General features: G+C 42.9%; 1 protein-coding gene across 4 annotated transcripts; it reads right to left on the reverse strand.

Annotated features, from left to right (window-relative positions):
- Positions 1 to 7,836: 7,836 nt before the first annotated feature.
- fez2b (fasciculation and elongation protein zeta 2b) lies at positions 7,837 to 19,807 on the reverse strand. 4 transcript variants are annotated; one of them, XM_070987002.1, is made up of 11 exons: positions 19,421 to 19,807; positions 15,583 to 15,691; positions 15,249 to 15,365; positions 14,497 to 14,638; positions 13,693 to 13,820; positions 12,832 to 12,981; positions 12,496 to 12,576; positions 11,951 to 12,026; positions 11,800 to 11,865; positions 11,397 to 11,424; positions 7,837 to 10,963 (listed from the first exon to the last, which is right to left on the reverse strand). In XM_070987002.1, exons 1-10 carry the CDS (start codon positions 19,726 to 19,728, stop codon positions 11,414 to 11,416), a joined length of 1,188 nt encoding a protein of 395 aa, XP_070843103.1. In that variant the 5' UTR covers positions 19,729 to 19,807; the 3' UTR covers positions 7,837 to 10,963; positions 11,397 to 11,413. The 4 variants fall into 4 exon arrangements, with proteins under 4 accessions (XP_070843103.1, XP_070843105.1, XP_070843102.1 ...); XM_070987004.1 differs by lacking the exon at positions 12,496 to 12,576; XM_070987001.1 differs by lacking the exon at positions 11,397 to 11,424.
- Between the last annotated feature and the right edge of the window lie 458 nt (positions 19,808 to 20,265).

The raw sequence follows: 20,265 nt of genomic DNA on the forward strand, positions 1-20,265 counted from the left end.
TATTTTGGTAATGCTTTGCCTTAAACTTTAGCGCTTATGAGCAGCATATAAACACTTAATAAATTGTTTATCACACACTATAATGTGGCGTTAAGCAGATAGACAAGAGCAAGTCATCACAGTGTGTTGTGGTACATACCAGATCTCCTCCAAAGCTTTCAGCCTTCACAGCTGGATGGAGTTTTCTCAGTTATCATAGAGCATGAAGAAGTATGCATAAATTATTAAATACTCCATTATAAATCTAATTGTATTAAGTACTTCATAAATAAATATGATATACATAGTTCAGTCCCATAATTTATAACAACATATTCTACACAATTACAAATGTATGACATCATATTGACAATTATTTATTGTCTGTTAATCTGCAGTTATTCTTATTCACAGGATGCTCCACATGAGCAGTAATAGTTACTGACAAATACATTAATACACATTTCACATGTCCTCAGATCTGCTTACAACTACATTATATAATCATTATTCGCATTTATTAAAGCGACACCATGCCACTTTTGAAAGAAGAAATAACACATTATTCCTCTGACAAAGGAAAAGTTGATTTTTATAAGTAATAAAACTGGACTCTTGCTTGGATCAGTGCATTCTGCTTTTGCTGCTACAGCCTTACTTGGTTTGGTATGAGCAGTATTTAATGACTGTCCTCTACTTGTGCTACTGTTACACTGGACTTTTTTTTTTTTTTTTTTTTTTTAACTTCTGGCCACAGTATGAAAGCTACATGGGCTCGCTTTAATTGATTATATACAGCTTATAAATGCTAATCAAGGGGGTTAAAATAAAGTGCTACCAATATGTCTGGCAGCCATGTTTTACACTACTCATTCTGAAAATGGAATTGGAAATTATTGCGGTGATGAGCAACGCTCTGCCTTTGTTAGGCTGGCGATGGAACAAGCAGATACAGTATTTTGTAGGATTACATGGTGTTTGATTGAGTTTACAGTCGATAAAGGAAGCATTAAGCGGAGAGACGTGCGGCTTTCAGCAGCAATCAGTCACGACTGGTTCTGTAACTTGAATCATGTGATTTTATTCATGTAAAGAGAGGAGTGCAGATCAGCCAAAGCTGAAGAATAAAGATGGATGCATGGATCCAGACAAATCAAAATCCAAGGGAACCCATTTGTCCTCTATCCCTCCTTATCTGTCGGCAGAATCTAAATAATCTCCTTATTTACCTGTGGTCAAAACTCACAGGGTGCACCAAGGGGTTTGGAACAAGCTGGAGATGTTTCACCACATGAGCCGTCAGTAAGTGAGTTAGTGATCTTGAGTGATATATCCTCGTATGTCCCTCTCCTTAAATGAGTTAGTATGTGTCTAGTGGTCGTGTCGCCCAGACACCTCAGTGATGGATGAGGCCCTGAGGAGATGGGCTGTAAAAAAGGCTGATTCTGGCACTCAAGGGTGAGATCACTTCCTCAATAAAAAAGCATTGTCCCGAATCATCACGGCAAGGTATGAATGCTGATTAGGGTATTAGAAGAAGGAGAGCTCCTCTGCGGAAATAAATCAAATGAGCTGCTGGTTAATGTGGGGCCCCTCATATACAGAGTGTTGATGTCTGGAACTGGGGACCAGTGGCTACACATTTAAAGAAAGTGTTCAATAATCACTTTATTTTGGTAGAATTATTATGTGACAATGCTTTCAAACATTAAGATGGCCGTGTTTTCTTCCAGTCTTAAGCCTGCTTGCTTTCACCTCAAAAAATGGCCACATTGAGTCCTTCAAAATAAAATTATACAATGATCATAATTATCATGACGTAGGACCCCACCTGACCCACTGACTTGTGGTTCTGTCCTGATTAATAGCATGTTTCTGTCACCCTAAACAGATGTAGATACATGGAAAATAATAATTAAAAACAAGGTTTTCTCTAATGGATTTGCAACTTTTCATAAAGGACTTCGTTGCTACTGGAGTGGATTTCCCTCCACTGGGTCAGGAGTCAATGAAATGTCAATATGAGTTGCATGTTGCATGAGGATAAAAGTGATTTAAAACTCTCACATTTTCCACTAGTTTCTGTCTCCATAGGACATTTTTATACAAACTTTGCACCTTAGCCTTAAAAAAATATTTGTCTGATGTCTTTTTATCATAATAATGTTGATCTAGAATTTAAAAATTCTTGAAATTAGTATCCATCCATTTTTTATGCTGCTTATCCCTTTCGGGGTCGCGGGGGGGCCGGAGCCTATCTAGGCTGTCAACGGGCGGGAGGCAGGGTACACCCTGGACCGGTCGCCAGCCGATCGCAGACACTCACACTGCGGCAATTTAGAGTCACCAATCAACCTAATGAGCATGTTTTTGGTCTGTGGGAGGAAGCCGGAGTACCCGGAGAGAACCCACGCATGCACTGGAAGAACATGCAAACTTCACACAGAAAGGCCCGACCCGGGAATTGAACCGGCGACCTTCTTGCTGTGAAGCATGCGCACTACCTGCTGCACCACCGTGCAGCCCCCAAGTGAAGCAGAAAAATACAATTTTTTTCAGTGGAGGGGTACTTTAATGTTACTAGGAATATACATCATATTAAAATATTGCCTGGGAAGCCCCATTGTGCAGTTCACCACAGAGGATCATGTTTAATTTAGAAATTCTGAAGCAGAAGGAGAAAGCAAGACAACAGAGCAGCAGAATAAAACCTGGTCCTCATCCAGCCTCCGGAGCTCATCCTGCGACGCTGCTCATATGTTTGAAAGTTTTATGCCTTCCTGCGGCACTATCATGAACACCCTGACAAACTGTTACTAAATCTGCTGCCTCACCTCTTCACTGTCATTCTCAATCATTCCCCCAAAGCAGACGGACAACTGTACACGTACAGTTAGAGGACGACACAGAGAAAAGTGACTTTTTTTTTTGCACATCGGGGCCTTCAGCTCACTGCAACTTTAGTCTCAATAGGGAAGACTAAAAGGTTTAGTTGATGTATTTTCAGCGTGCATGCACCTGCGGACGCGCACACCTGCCTTCAGCCTTAGCGTGACATTATAGTGCGTGAATAGCTGTGACTGAGAAGTGGTATAGCAGCTATTTGCATATGGAGTTTCGTCTTTGCTGCTGTTCACCCATTATACTGGACTGCCTCGCACAGCCAGCAGCTGCAGCTTAGCGCCATCATGTGGTCATACAGCGCACTGCAAGGAACACCATGCACTGTATATTCTATACTTAAAACCCATTTATTTTAAATATTCACAGCAAACACATTAATGCAACTGTCCATGAAACATAAAACATGATTAGAATTTGGTGCTAACAATAGATCTTTGGGCTTTTTTAGACATTACATGTGGCTTTTGATACTTAGTTGCTATAAAATATGCTGAACAGCACCTACAAAAACCAAAAAGCTCAGAAATAGAGTTGCATTACCATTGTTTGAGAGAGAAAAGAGGATTTTCTCCTCTAAATTTACAGACTCTCATTAGAAGATGACTGATTTCGCTAAAGAGGTAATTAAGATAATTGATGCATTAATCCGTTGGCATTTGTAGGCTCTGAATTTAGGCACAGTCAAAGGAACAAATACGCACTATTTCTGCTCATGGCCTCATTAAATCACGTAATATTCTCTTTTGTGTGCCGACAAAAACGCATTATTTTTCTATGAAACCTTAACTTGGAGCACTGTGCTACAGTAGTTGGCAACACGGTGATCAAATCAGACCATCTACTTAATTTATTACTTAAATTTACATTGGATGCTGTTGAGATTATTGTTGTGCTCATTAAAGTGTCACATCAGACAGAGGCGTGATACTATGCGCGTTTATCATGATGACAGGCTATAAAAACTCAAGCAATAACTGAAATGTGGCACATAATCAATGAATGTAGATTGAATGGTCACCTGTACGAGGAGGGTAATCTGTGCCTTGCTCAAGGACACTTCAACAGGGAAGACACTTGCAAACAGTGAAGACTGTCTCATCTCTTGGACATGAGTCTTTGCCTAATGCTGCCATGAAATGTAACATCTACAGTGTAACTGTAACAAGACTAACAAATGCCAGAGCACACTACAAATGGGAAATAGAATAAGTGAACATAACATATATTGTTGCATATGTTCTTGTAAGAAAGGACACACAAGCCAGAGGGGTGATACTACCATGCCTCTTCAGGTAAACTGCAACCTGACACCTGGCTGTTACCATGGCAAAGCAAAGGTTGATGGGAGTTCAGAAGCGACAGAGGAACACACATGCAGTTTGTCTGAGGCTCTTTTAGCTCTGATACTATGTTTCTTCCTCCTGCTCTCTAGGAAACGTTAGCCTCAGGGCAGGGAAGACACAGGGGATCTACCCTTTTTCTCCAGTGTCTGCTCATTTGTGTGCTGCTGGAGAGAGCAAGTCAGCAAGTAAAAGTATCAGGTGTAAAATATTGATGGGGCGACAGGTGTGATCCTAAACGCCCCAGCAGGTCTTACCCTTCTGGTCAATGTACCACACAGCGAGGGGCCGCCAGCACCCCCGCCACAGGCCGAACCACGGACCTCAGCACTGGTGAGTCTCTGGGAGGATGCACCTCTCTCTCACTGCACCTTTTCCCATCACTTCTTCCTCATTTTGCAACCAGAGTGTCTGAGCCTTGGAAACACATCGGCTTCTACTGGAGAGCTTTTCCTGTAACATGCTGGAAAGGAGCGTGAAAAGGTGGCATTATTATACTCAGTGAACAGCATCGTGTTGCCTTCAGGGTCCAACAATATACTCTTTGTACTTCCAGAGACTTGACCTGTTTAAAACCGCATACGTTTATAGAAATATGAATGGATAAAAGTGGCGCGTGGTGCTATCTGCAGGCTAGAAACTAGGCCGTGAGGACAAGGATGTCTCCAGTTACGGCGTTATCTCTTCTACAGTATGTGTGTGATCGTCTTTCTTTCTCACAGAGTGTTGACTTGTGATGCACTCCTATCACATGTAAACCCTACAGAAGTAATAATAAATATAGGAAACAGGGAAACAGAGGGTTTTAATAGACATTTAATTCAAAGTTATGTGCTCTAAGGTGGCATTTTTAATTATATGACAATACACAAATTGCCTTATGGACAATTCTACATATGATGTCTGACATATTGAACTGTGAGCAAATTCTGAGTGTCAGATATTTAGTAATTACTGTCAAACCTCAGATAAGCTACAAATCGACAGCCAAAAAAAAAGAACATAATGACAGTCATAAAACAAAAGCACTTGCATGTTTGAACTCCTTCCCTCCAGAATCACTGAGCCCCACTCCTCCTGGAGGAGGAGGCGGAGGTGGAGGGGGTGGTGAGCGGGCAGAGGGAGGTCAGGGAGGCCAGCCAGTCGTCCGGGAACTGTGGTTCATCGTGGTGATGACAGGCATCGCCCTGCTGCTGCTGGCCGTCATCCTAGGTGTCATGCTTCATAAGGTAGGAGACGGTTATTTTGTGCTATGCGATGACATCAACATCACTGATCCCCTTCTTTTTCATCAATAAGGAAACGGGGTGTCAGGAAGCACAGTATGGGAGCCTACAACAGATAAAAGCAAACCTTACCTGGTATGCAGCAGCTCTTCTCGCAAAGAAAGTCCAAATAAACCTTTTCCTTCCATGATCCTCCACAAGGCCCTGAACAAACCCCCCTTCACCAGAGAGAGACCCCCGCTGGTGGCCCTGCCCATGCAGAAGAGGAGCCCCATGGCAGTTTATCCACCCAGCAACTCTGTTTTGGTGAGGAGTTAGTGTACCAATCACTGTTCACTCCATAGAGAATAATGGCTGTCACAGCTCTAAACAAGCCAGATGACACAGTACCAGGTCTCATCTACAGGAACACCTAAATGGAATGCAGCCATCATTAATGTTGGTAATCGCTGATATGATTTTCCAGCTAAGATGTCAAACTATCTGCTGTGAATGTGAGAGAGGAAATCTAGTTTTTAATTTGTATTATGGGATAATAAGAAAGCTATATGCAGTCTGAGCCTATGAGAGCGCAGTAGGAAATTTGAAGAGTGTAAGTTATCATATTGTTAAAATGTCAATCACTCTCCTTTTCAGTTTGACACTGTGCCTGACACAACAGGCTTCTCCAACAGTGTAACACTCAAGGGCTTCACCATGAAGATTGAGGTAAAATCCACTGCCGCACCAACAAAATGTGGCTATGCATCCACATGCCGAACATATTCATCTTTCTCCCCTCCACCAGGAAGTGCTGGAGGCTAAATGTGATCCCCAAGACGAGGTCCCACCTCAGGACGAGCTGGGGATCCTCAGCGTGAACTCCCTGAGGCGCAGCGTCAGCCAGGTGATGGACGGCAAGTCGCTCACAGGGGACGACGAAGCGTGGGACCCGAACATTTCAGGCCATGACAGTGGGATGGTGAGAGACCCCAAAAACGTATGCCTAACCTGCTCAGTCTTATCACCATCTAACACGAGCTGTGCACCAATACAGCAGCACAAAGGTGAAACAAGTAGACATTAACACACAGATACAGTTGTGGAAGTACTGAGATACTTTACTTCAGTAAAACTTCTATTATCACACTGCAAAAGTACTTAACTGCAAGTTAAAGTCCAACACTGAAAATCTCACTGAAGTAAAGGTATGTAAGCATTTTAAGTAAAATGTACTGAAAGTATGAAAAGTAAAAGTACTGCAGTAAAATGCTCCCTGTCTGTGTTTCTGTAAGTAAAGTACAAGTACCTTGAATTTGTACTTAAGTACAATACTTACTGTACTGCTCTTCTCCTCGACAGTTTATGGACGATGAGGAGTTTGTTGACACCATCAAAGGTTTCAGCACCGTGAGGAAGGAGCACACCATGTTCACTGACACCAACCTCTGACCTGAAGGATGACCTTTGAACCCGGTAGGACACCGGCCCTGGACGCTTTGTAAGGCTTTAGTCTGAAGTTCTGACCGGTTAAAGTGCCGACCGTGGCTGTGAGGAGGCCAGACGCAGCTGAGGTGGAGGTGAAGGCGCCAAACGAGACTCACGACAAGATCGCTGGAATAACTGCGGCAACCGGGAGAGGAAAAGTGGGAATGTTACAGTCCTGACATGCAAAGACAAGCAGTCAAGATACCTTTAGGGTGGAAGAGGCACACTTTTTTTATTTACAGACACGTTCTTTTTAATCAGGTGTCCACGACTGGAAGCTTTTGGTGGGTGCAGCTTGCAAGTGCCATTAAGTTAGTCAGTAGTAAGTGAAACGCTGAATGCACAAAACAGACTTTATGCTGTCTTTTGCTTGTTTTCCCTTTTCAGCTGATTTCAATATTGATATGAAAAGTATGGAACTGGTTTGGTTGCTACTTGACTGGCCCGTGGGTTCCATTTAATACAGCAAATGGTTCATAGGAGCAGGTTCAGGCCTCATCGTTCTCAGTTTAACTTCAATATTCACGCAGTCTTGTGAATCACTAGCTATCAAGACGCGCTTTCATAATCATGTATTTAAGGAGTGAAATAACTGCACCTGTGTCAATATCTGTGTTCGCTGATAACCATGCACGTCCAAATTTGGGGATTTGGTTCTTTTGCACAACCTGCAGGATTAAGTAATCCTATACAGACTGAGATAAGATAAATAAGGCATCAAGTTATTAGAAATTGTAACAAAGGTAAAAAAACTGGCTTGTTCTTAGTTCACAATAAGTTTGTTTGGGAGAAACATGGTTTTCACAGGACAGCAATGTTTTGCTATGTTTTTTTCTTTTCTTAAATGCATTTCTTATGAGTACAGCCTAATATAATAAATTGCGATAAAATGTCTCTCACTCACTGAACCAAGAAGCACATTAATCTTCACATATGAATTTATTTGAAATGAGCTGCAATGCATTGTGGGCACAAAACACTTGTACCATCACAGTCAATAATAATGGTTACAAAACGAACATTTACAGAATAAATTAATATACTATAGTACCACATGAGACAGTAAACATAAAACCCCAAACTGGGCAATTATATTGCATTAAAAACAAAAAGGAGTGGGTTTAATGTACAAAAATCTTCAGGCATTTACAAAGGTGGCCTCTTTTTTCCACTTGCTTGTTTTGTCGTACATGTATAAATATAAATCTCTAAGTCGTAGTTACACTGATATGTCTGCTAACAAGAGACCAGATCTGGCCTGAGACGAGATCCTCCAGTAACTTCCGTGCTGGCTGCCATTTAATCATACAACAAAAGATAGATTTACACAGTCGGTGTTGTTTTCATTGAAGCTTTTGGAAGATTACGATCGATTGCGGGTTTCTTATCTTAAAACGGCTCATGTTTCTCTGCCACTGATTTGCTCTGAGTTTATCTGCATTCCACTACAACATGCACTTGTCCCTTTAGTGTAATATTGTCATTAAACAAACAAATGAATCATTATCAGAAATGTGTTTGCAGCAGTAAAGTGCATGTAGCACATGCTCGGCTGTGAATGTCTTCAAAGCTGGGAACAGCAGAATGGACTGCTCAGTATAAATAGTTAAATATAGCACTATAAGCTTTTGTCTTCTTTTACAAAAGAGTAAATGGACCCCTCAAATTTAAGCAACCCTTTGTGCAATCTGCCCCAACATGCATAAACTTTATTAAAACCCCTTTCATCCTCCTATGCCCTTTTCTTCTGGCCACATGCATGAGAAACATGCTTAAAATTCACATGTGAAGGTAAATTCCTTTTTCAGCGTCTCACCTCCTCCTACATATTAATTACTGATTTTCCAAAGAATCAAAGTTTGGAGCTAAATGTTACAACTGAATCTACGCTATTGTCACTCGACTGCTACGCCAAGCGGATGCTACTGCAGCCTGCGCCATTTAACTGCTGGCTACATCTACTGCTATCACTACGAAGCCGAGTCTCGGAATTTAAGCTGTGTTTCAACAAATCGTGACGTAGTAAACGTCTGTAATGCTCCCCTGATTCCGTCAGGTTGTCACAATTACCCCCACCTGCTGGTCCAGGCATTTAGAGAAACTTGTGACATGATAAAAGTGCAGCAAGTTGAAGTCCAGCTGATAAAACATCGCTAGAAACATACAAAGACTCAGGAATGTCAGTACCTTTCAGAACAAGATTTTGAACTAACACTGATGATCGTACCTGAGAGCTAGACTAGACCTGATCTGACAGTGTGTGGTGCACCTGTAGTAGCTGGTGATCTGAACGTTAGTCTGCCAACCTGCTGATGACGTGGCAGACGTGCAGCGCTAGATTGGCGGCACGGTTGTTAAAGGGGCGCTACGGTGATTTAGTATCGCACTACCACAGAGTTGGGAGACTTGCAAGAGACACGTTCAACAAAGAATGGTCAAAACCGATGAGGCAGAGGCTGAGATATTCTGACTTTTAGTCCAAAACCACTGGATCCTACAATTCCCATAATGCAACTCTTCTGTTCCTGCCTGGTGTATACACACATCTATCAAACTGATATGTAACATAAGTCTTCTCTTACAAATTTGTAGACTCAAGCCCAATCTGAGGCTTGGCTTTCAGGGGTCATCTCAAGCCCAAACTCAGATGACCCTGCTGACATCACCACGACATCATCAGGGTTATTTTCTTTGCCAAAGCTTTGCAAGGGCTGATCAGCACTCTGTGGTTGGTGAAGTGCCCCTTGAAGGTTGTTTTCATTCTCATGCTCATGATGACCAATAAACAGATGGAACAGGAAGCACGACAACTGATGCTGACGTGCTTTTGGCACCACTAGCTTAAACGTCTAATGCTAATGAGGCGCACTTTCCACAACTACATGACCAGATCACTGACAGACTAAAGTGCTACCACAAAATTTACACAATAGTTAAAGGTAAACTTTTAACAGAAGCTAAACTACGCAATTATCAATCCTAACATAATCTTAATTCCATTATTTATCTAAGTATTTACAGACTCATTTAATGTCGACTCCTGGGGAAGTGATAAAGTTGTTGGGGGGGGTGGAGGTCACTACTCAAGGGCTCAGAGGTCAACGGACAGCATTTACAAAATGATGTTGCACGGCGGTCACAAAAAGTGGCTACTGGCAAGTCCCTAATCTTGATAAAAACAAACCCCTTTCTCCAAAAATATGCTTTACGTGTTTTGTTCATCCAGCTTTTCCTTTCTCAAGACTTTTTTCCCTTTTTCGAAAAGTAAAAAGTTCGCAAAAGTGTGCAATTTCTCTTAATTGTATACAAAATATGTTACTATCACATTCAACTAACAGCTAATATTGAGCATAAACCCAAAAACCAACATGCAAAGACATGTAGACTGATGATTTTGGACTTTACAGTTAAAGGGTTTGCTCTTCGATCCTTAGCAAGCCGTTTTCAACCCCAACACATTCTGCCATTATGGCAAAGCTTTCCATAAAGGATTTATGCTTGATATCACTGCCGGCCCGTCACTTTGAGATTCAGAGACTCTGCGAGGATTTGCTTGCCTCATCAGGCATGAACGACTAGGATGCAAACGCGTTCGAATTCTCAAGCCAAAGGACAGGACTGCATCTCCCTCACAGGTACGCCTGACCCCTTTCTCCATTCAAGAGCTGCTGGCTGATCAGGAAGTGAGGTGTTCAGACTAATACTGATTACTGGCATCCATAGAGAAATCATCATGCAGTCGTGATATACAGGGTTGTAGCACTCAGGCATTAAAAGGTTAAAACATGACAAGAAAAGAACTATACAGACTGAAAGAGTTATATCTAGATTAAAATCTTAGGGGAAACAATGGTGGCAGAGTTAAAAAAAAAAAAAAAAGAAAGAAATGCCACAAGGAAAGAAAGTCTATGCATTGAAAAATAGGAAGATTTGGATCTTGAATCCATTATCTGGGGGTCTTCCAAATGACCAGAACCCTCTTCTGATGGTCCGACGAATGGTTCTGGAAACAGGAGGCTCGCCTTTGGCTTTACGTGGGGCAAAGAACTGTGGAGACAAGAGCAGATCAGCTGAGGATGAGGGCTGTTGTCACGCCGACCGCGGCACATGAAGGAGAGCTGTGCATTATGGAAGAGCAACTACCACAGGGAGAAAATGTGGGGTGAGAAAAGCCAGAGAAAAACAGGTGAGAAGCAGACACATCGACAGCTGCTGCTACAAGCTGGCGGTAAAGGGGGAAATCATGTGCATGAGTGTGTTCGTGTGTGTCAGGGTGGGTGTAGTGCAGCCACAAGCACTGCACAGCACGAGAGGCACTACAGCAAAGAGCGAGTGAGGGAGGGCTGCTGCTTTGGGAGGGCGGGGAGGGGTGATACTACGAAGACGTACTGAGAGAGAGAAAGAGAAAGAAAGGGGTGTTTGACAGCTCGAGAAGGCTGAAGGTGAAGAATCTGCGTTAATGTATCAGAGCCTCACAAACCTCAGTTTCCACTGCTCTCATACCAGAGCTACCCAAACGACAATGCAGCACAGACGAAAGACAAGGAAGGTACAGGTCAACAGTGAAGGCTGGCAAGAAAGGCATCCATTCATGTTTAAGTGCGACTGTTAACTGCTCTACTGCAGCTTCCCTGAAAATGGAGGAATGAATTTCCTCTTTCATGCGAGAGAGGGCAGGATATCTGAAACAGAGGTCACGTGGCTGTGACTGAGCCTATAAATATAAGTCGCTTTGGGGACACAGTTTCATCACTTTGAGGGTTTTTTTTTTTACATTACTGCAGTAAACCAACTTGATGGGACTAATGTTGCTCAGTTTTTCATCCCACTAACTGCTACTGAATGTATGAAGAAGCAGTTAAAAAGGACGACTGTGCATTTACCTTTGAGAATGTAGTCTGTTAGCAGGGCAGGCACCTTCTCGCTGTCATCCCTCATGGCGTGGAGGACTAATGGGGAGAAACAGCAGGTTACATTTCAGTAAAAAAACAAGAAGAGGCTTCGAAAACAAAGATGCTGCAGAGATGCACTCACTCTTTGTGAGGATCTGGAGGTCTTCTACTGACGGGGAGCCAGCTTTCTTCTCATAAGGGATTACTGTGGTCAGGTACTGAAGAAGAGAAGATCAGGTAAGACACGATGAAAGAAACACTGCAGTCTTTTAATTTAATCTTAAAACAAAAAAAATGCTTCAGCTTGTATGCAACTGCTAACTGGCTTCAGCCTTTCAGAGACTTAACAGGGTAAATCTTCACTTTCATGCCAGCTAAAGAAAGCGATGATTATGCAAGTGTCCTCTTAAAATAAAGGAACAATGAGTCGACATCGCAGTGAACGTTGCAAAATATGACAAGTGATGAAAGAAAAATAAAATGGCAAGTGAAGGACAGAAATCAAGTTATTCAAACATGACTTAAATAAAGCAAGATAATTAAAAAATCAGAGACAAAAGACACCAAACGCCAGCGGTGGCTGCGGAGGAGGAAACAAACATGCCGGTGGTAAAAAGAAAAAGGAATGAAAACAGAAAAACATCTGCAAAGAAAAGAGATGTGAGGCTAAAGAAAGAGCTGGGGCACCTGTTTGTCCCCTCCTGTGTTGCCAAAAGTTTGACGGAGGCCATTCTGAATGACATTGGAGAGTCCCTCCAGAGTGAGGAGCTACAAGGAGCGAGAGGAAGGAGGAAAAAACAGAGAATTAAGAGTGATGAGGAGGTTTCTATATTAAGAGAAAGGAGGAAAAAGGTCAGGCCCACACCCTTGGTGCTGGTATAAAAGCCGCTCCCCCATGCAAGCCGTCTGCCAGGTTTACATTTCAGCTTATACTCTGAAGGAATGCGTGTACGAGTGTCGTCACTATCGTCATGCATACAGTACACATGTCTTTGTTCATGCCTCCCACGCCACGTGACTCACCGTGCCTGGTATGTGCGTGCTGGTTGTCCTCTGGCCGTTGGGCCCGGTCGTAGTCGTACTTCTGATCTTCTTCTTCTTCCGCAGCAGCTCACGGTGCTCCTTCTGCCTGTTCTGCACGTCGATCAACAGCGAGATGAAGCTGTTCTTCACCTGTTAGTTTGTTTAAATACGAAACCCTTCATTTGTATTGGTTTTTAGGATCAAGCTGCAATTGTTTTGTTTTTTTTGCATCGCATGTACGCACAGACAAATCTATTTTTATCTAAAATGCAGTCGTGCCATTGAAGCACATGACATTGTTGAAATAAAGCTGCTGGCGATTCAATGACCTCTGCCACCAGCCTACAGAAGGCTGTGAGCGCTGCAGTCTGTTCTCGCTACACAACAGATGTTCAAACGCTCGTCTTCAAATCAACTTTCTCACAATGAAAGGCACAATATGTATGAATGTGAAGCAATTTACATGTATTAATGGATTTGCAATGCCAATGTGTAAATGGACTGTACTGTAACTTTAAAAGTGAAACCTTCCTCTGACTTTCTTAGTTGCTTATAAACATCCTGTGAGATGATTCCTTGCTCCCCTGACCTCCTCCACCATGGAGCAGGTAGCCATGTTACTTTCAGCCATGTTTGGTGCTGGATGACATGGTACGACTCCTAGTAATGGTACAAAGCAAAGGTCGATAACTAACGACTGCTTTCTACGAGCTAAGAGCGATGCAAGGCAGGGAACTAGCTAACCGTCACCTAAGCTAAGCTAACCTTTAAAAGCTTCTTTGAAACCAACTGTCTCACTGATTACGACACTAAAATCATGTGAATGCTGTTCATAATTTGCTCTTCTTCAAATCAAAGTACCTCCTTTTCATAGTCCAGTTCGTCTCGCAGGGCCAGAGCCTGGATCAGCTCTTCGCTGTAGCGGCGAATGGCCGTCTCCACCTCCTCCAAAGTCTCCGTCAGCTCAGAGACAGACAGCTGACGAAGCCCTGAAGATGGTGTGCAGATGTATTATATATCACATATTAAGTACATGTGAAAATCTATTGTTAAAAAGATGTGAAAGTGTTATCCGTTCACAGCTAAATGTTAGCATCCAGACACAATCTTGAGTAATAAAGTCCACAAAAGCTCACATAAGGTACATGTGAAACATAAGATTATGATGGGAATGGTGCTGACATTACATAGAAGTGCAGGCTAAGGTCTATCGTAGGGTATAAAAGCAAAGACAGTCATGATGCGCTGTCCAATATGTAAAACAGTACATACTGTAGGTAATATATGCAGATATCTGAGACAAAATGTGAAGCCTCAAAGGCAAACTGGGTGCTCAGTCTGCACCAGTCTGGCATTAGAAATTGTGTTCAAGCCAAATATATGCGGTTGATTATATAACACGTAGGAACAACATAATTGCTGTCTGTTTGCATTTGTCACACATTACATAAGAAAGTTACTGCATGCGTGCATGTGTGTGTGGCTGTTTCTTCGTGTGCCAGACTGCGCGACCTATTACACTTCATTAAGTGATTTAGATAACTGTCGAACGGCAGCAGAGTGTGAAAAAGCACTGCTGTCTCGCAGGGGGGTGAGCGCAGTAACATTAAAAGCTTCCCATCATTCGCTCTTGGAAATGCACCGCAACCACAGTGCGGCACTCACGGTCCTCATAGCTGGTGTTGGAGCCGGAGCGTTTCAGAGCGTGGAGGTCCTGAGAGAGCATGGACAGGTCGGACTGCGAGGGACTCTCGTCGTCCTCCGGGTCTGGAGACTCCTGCATCATCTCCTCTATCTCCTCTATCACCTAAACAACACCACAACAAACAGATGCAAATGTGCTCATACTTGCATGGTGGCATCAAGCTGGTATTATTAGTTTACACACACTTAGACACTCAGAGCTTGAAACAGTGTTTTGCTGTATAATATTAGCATCTTTGGTGTCTGGTACAGTACCGGCTCTCCTGCCAGGGGTCCATATTAATGGAAAGATCAAAGCCGGTGTCTTAGCTGACAATAAATTCATTTTTGCGGGTTGCTATTTTGGTTCTTCTTAGTTCATTCTGTTTGTAGTCCATCCTTGTAAAATCTATTTTAGATCATCATGAGATTTATAACAGCTTCCAGGTGGAAATATCCTGTGTGTATGCATGAAGCTAAAGTAAAAGAACCTCACATGCTCTGAACAGTATGTTGAGATGCGCAGAAGAGGAGAAATAAAAAAATAAAATAAAATAAAATAATAAATAAAATAATTGTCACAGCCGTAAATTTGCATGTTATGTAAGTATGTTGCAGGTGTGAAAGACACTGATGGAAACTGGGCTGTATTAACATTATATTATTATATTACATTATATTACATTAAAGCAACCATGAATGCAACCCACACCGCCATGGGCATGAAAACGTACCTGTTCGGCGGTGAAAAGCGGCTCATCGTTGATACAGGACACGATGATGGAGTGCATGTCCATCTGCTCTCTGAGCTCCTCGTCGTCCGACAGATCCAGAGACTGGTTGTCCAACTTCTGTCCGTCAGAGAGGGAGGGGGGTAGATTTGAGAGGCAGAGAGAGAAAGAGAAACAACTTGGATGAGACAGCAAACAGGTGGTTTAACAGATTGAGGGCAGAGGAGCGAACTGCTTACATTTGGCTCTTCTCCTGCAAGGTGACATTTCAAAAAACAGTGCAGAAGAATGGGAAGGTAGCAGTGACACAAGTAGTCTGTGTGTGTATGACAGATACCTCATGCTCAGTGAGGTTGAGGGTGGGCAGGTGGAGGGTACGAGTGTGCGATGTCTTCCAGTCCACAGCCATCACATTGCCATAATTATCTGTGAGAGCGTTCCACACCCTGCAGGAACGGATCAGAGAAGAACAAAATATTACGAGAGGCAGAATGAGGCAGAGAGTTGAGGACAGAAGACAAGTGAAGACGTTTCATCTCGCAGCAGATGAGACAAACCCCGTGTCCTTCTCCTTTTTACTGTGACACAGCATTACTTGGCAGTGTTACAGTATGTCCTGCTGTTTGACCACCCCCTCAGCACTTCACTGTGTTCCTGCTGCTGCCTCTCACAGCAGCCGCCTGAAACCACTGACGAACGCAACAGCTCCTTAATCACGCGCCACTTATTCTCCAGCAAAAGCTCCCTGGCGAGAAACACTAACGCAGTTCTGCTACTTCAACTATAAAACAGAGGTCTGCCGACTTTTCGGTTGCCCATATGGAATTAATTTAACAACTGCGTGTTGAGATCACCGGGGCCCTTTTCTTTTTTTTGAAGTTTGCTGATAATATCGGCTTATTTAGAAACAGTGTCATCATTAAACCAACACGCTGTTGAATGTTTACAATACTCTGCAGCATGCAACTTGGCAGAGGATGGATCACAGCCGAGCAGATGGCGGCGGGGAGTCTGCCAAAAAAACAAGTTTACTGTGAGATCCATCATCTTTTTTAAAACATGAGCGAGTGTGTGGTACTTTTTCCCAAAAGTTTGTACGACTCAAAACACCCAGTTTGTAAACCTCTACGCATCACACTCGACTGACGCTTCATTATTTTACTCTGGATTTGCAGTCTTCATTAAAGGTTAAATGCAATTTCAGAAATACTGAATAAAGCTGCCCTTTTGTGTTGGACACCAAACTAACGACTGGGGGCAGTAAGCATGTTTTCAAACACTGAGTCCGTGCAGAACATGAGTGCACATGCACATCACTGTGTTTTTATTCTTGGTGCTGACTGCTGCGAGCGGAGGGAGGATGGATGCTGTGAACCCATGTGTCACAATGACTCTGCATCGTCATACCCTCGCTCTCTCTCTCTCGCTCACATGCACGCACGCACACACACACACGTTTATGTAACTTGCATGTTTCTCCCTGAAGTGCTCATGCACAGCTTGGAGAGTGGGGGGCTGAGGGGTTGTTCTAAATAGGGCAAAGGCTGGCAGGAAATACTTTTTCTGCCTCGAGCAAAGACACTGTCTCGGCCATGTGAGCGCATGCCAAAACACAACATCGGCCTCAGTTTCTCTGAGAGCATTTACATTTAAAAAAAATGAGGCCCTTTGAGATTTCAAGGGACTGCTTGTCTTGTTTCTACTTCAGCACTGTGCCAATTTGTCTGAATTACTTGGCTGAATATATTTACGCGGGTGTTTTATCTCGCACACACGATCCACATGCACGACTTGGCTTAAGCACAAACACATTTTCCCCATTCTCGTCCTCCCTCACCCAAACTGGCACACATACACACACATTTCCTCCTTGTCATCCCCGTTGTTCGTCTCAACCCTGGTCTTGCTGGAGAACTTGTTAAGCGCCTAGGCACGTCCTGCAAAGTGCAGTCAACCAGAAAAGACTCTCACTGAGCCTGGCGCTGCTCTTTGGGCTTCACCGGGCTGCTGTCCAATTATTCTATTCCCTCCATCCTCCGTTTCTTACCTACGACATCCAGAGACGCTTCTCTCCCTGTCCGACACACTCTCCTAACCATTTAGAGTACCATTAACAGCGAGACTGCAGCTTTGCTTTGCTGTGACAATTTGTTAGTGAGTATTTGTGTACGGCAAAGGTACAGTTAAGTTAGAAAATGTCTAAGTCAGGTCACTAGTCAGGTTTCATGTCCAAGTAACCTGTCGAATGTGATAATAAACTGAATATCTTCTGATTTGAGGGTGTTGATTGAACAAAGCAAGCAATATAAGGATGACATCTTGGACATCAGGAAGTTGATTGAATTTCCATTTTTCACAACTAAGCACCAATTAATAAATCTATCGAGATAATAATCAGCAGATTAACAATAAGGACAGCAAATAACTATTTGTACTATAGATTAATCTGACGATGAAGTAGTTGATGCCATCAAGTGTCTTGTTTAGTCCAACAACAAAATCCAAAGACAATCAAATTACAATGATATAAAGGAAGAGGAAGCTATTTAAACACAGAAAAACAGCAAATAATTCCATTTGAGAAGCTGACACCAGGAAAGGTTTGGCATTTTAGGCAGATAAATGACAATAATTGCAGATTGATTTTCTGCTGACTGACTACACTGCAAAAAGTGAAATCTAAGTACGATGAAATATCTTAAATCAAGGCAATGTGTGCTTGTTTTCTGACAGGATATATCTTCTTATCAGGCAGTTTTATATGTTGAATCATTTCGCTTGTTTCAAGCCTTGTTGTCCTAATTATCTTAATAAGATATTCTAACTTGAGATAACCGGCAATTTCATTTGTGCTTCTAATATGCTTGAAGCTAAATTTTCCACAATTATAAAGCTGTTTGATCAACACAGACAAGTACAAAACAGCTTTGTCAAGTCAGAATTTCCTTGTGTCAAGACAAATGTACTCTGAATTGAGTCTGAAAGCACCACTTTAAAGATAACTGTGGGTTCACTGTTATATGAAAGTGAAATTTTCCTGTTCTGTTGGTAAATAATTTAGCTTATTTTGAACTGAGTTTTTGTAGTGTAATTAAAAATAATCTAGATTTTCATCATCTATGTCCCCATGCAGTATAGGTCTGAAGCGCTGACCATTACACGATCATGTGATAATACATGGAAACGCTGTCTAAGGTGATGAAACCCCAAACACTATATTCAAGTCCTAGTTCAGTCATGTCCAAGTAAAGCAATACTGTCTGTGTGGACATGTGCATGCAGGACTAACATCCCTTTTGGTGAAGCAGGGGAAGCTTAAATACATTATGTGATTACATCTAACAGTCTCACGGTGTTGCAATGCTGCACATAAAAGAAGAAGAAGAAAGCAGAAGGCATGGGGAGGGAGATTTATGCTGCCTACACAGCTCTGCAGTTACAGCAAGGCCTGTTCATGGTGTGGGATTGATGTGAATGGCTGCTGTGAGGTGATAGCATGCTGTCATGTGAATGTGTAACTGTGACATGTAAGAGCCTACGACTACCGAGGACCACCAACTGCAAAAACAAGGGATATTAGTGTGGTAAGAAGAGCAGCTGGCATTTCAGAGAGGATGACTACATGTATGAAACGTGACATATCGTGTCTGTTTGCACTGTGAGGGACCAGCAGGGCTCCTAACAGTCAAGTCAAAAATGATTTGTCTCGTTTAAACACAGGATACAGAGCAGATGTGCTGGGGTCAACAGCCAAACACTTACTCTCAATATACAGCTGATGGATCAGTGGCTTAAAATCAATCAATCTAGCATGAAATCAAGTGTTGGTAACGTGGCATAACACCATCCCACACACTCTCACACACATAGACAAGTGTACACAAGCAACATCTTTAACTTTATCTTTACAAACTCTAATTCATCCCTCCAAGGGCCAAACACTCAATCTAAGTTAGCCGAATAATAAAACAGGTGTACCATATTATTGTTACAATACAGCAAGAAGTGTGTTGTCGTTTGGCAAACATGCACCAGCTGGCTAAACTTTGGACGACACTGATTGCGGCTAAGCTACGGATTCCCCTCAGCGTTAGCCCGCCGAGGCTAAAGCGGCTAGCTAGCTAAGAGATTTAAAAAGTTAGCGTCAATAAAACCCGCATAAAATTCACACTCACTCGTCGTCTTTCAAGTAATTGTCCTCTGTGATGGGTTTAACGGGGGCTATGTTTTCCGTCGTGGTGTTGTAGTTTCGGAAACACACTGTCAGCTTCTCGTCGAAGTCGTGGACGAGGTCCTCCATCGATTTGAAGCTGCAGATCTCTCCGGAGAAACTGTTGTCCAGGTCTGAGAAATCGTCTAGGCCCGACGACGAATCGCCCACGTTTGAGTTCAGCTGGTCCAGCTGGTCGGCCGACGCCGAGGAGGGCTTGAATTCGTTAAAATCCTGCCAGTCCTCGTCGAAGTGGGCTAACGGCGCCGCCATGACTGCCGTAGGAGCTCGGTTGACAGCCAGTTATACCCCCACAGTGGTGCTCTGTTTTCGGCTTCTAGACACTGGACTAGACGGCGAGGCGGAGAGAGAAAGAGACAGAGAGAGAGAGAGAGAGAGAGAGGGAGGGAGAGCGGGGCCTGACGTCACACAGAAGCCCCTCCCTCTCCAAATGGAGCAAAACAAACCCTCGTCAACTGTGTTTCTGGAGTTGATCGCTGTGCTGTTTGTGCTGGCCTTATCACTGTCAGCCAGAAAAACACGTGCACTCTGACTCTGTACTCAAAAAGCCATTTTAGGAGAACAGTCCTCTGCAGGACAGGAAACCCTTTAACTGAGCCCGGAACTCAGTTAAAGGGCATGTAAATGATGGAGTCACCTGATTTTTGTGACCAGTTCGAAGGTTTTTGAGTCTACCATCTACAAGAGCCTGTGTAGATCTTTAAGACTTACATATTGTTGTGTTTAAATTGTATCTGTTTTCCAGTAAGTGTAATATTTGCCTACATATATGCCTAGACTTACCACCAG

Source organism: Chaetodon trifascialis, chromosome 19 (assembly GCF_039877785.1).
Source record: "Chaetodon trifascialis isolate fChaTrf1 chromosome 19, fChaTrf1.hap1, whole genome shotgun sequence".
In the NCBI taxonomy this organism is placed as follows: domain Eukaryota; kingdom Metazoa; phylum Chordata; class Actinopteri; order Chaetodontiformes; family Chaetodontidae; genus Chaetodon; species Chaetodon trifascialis.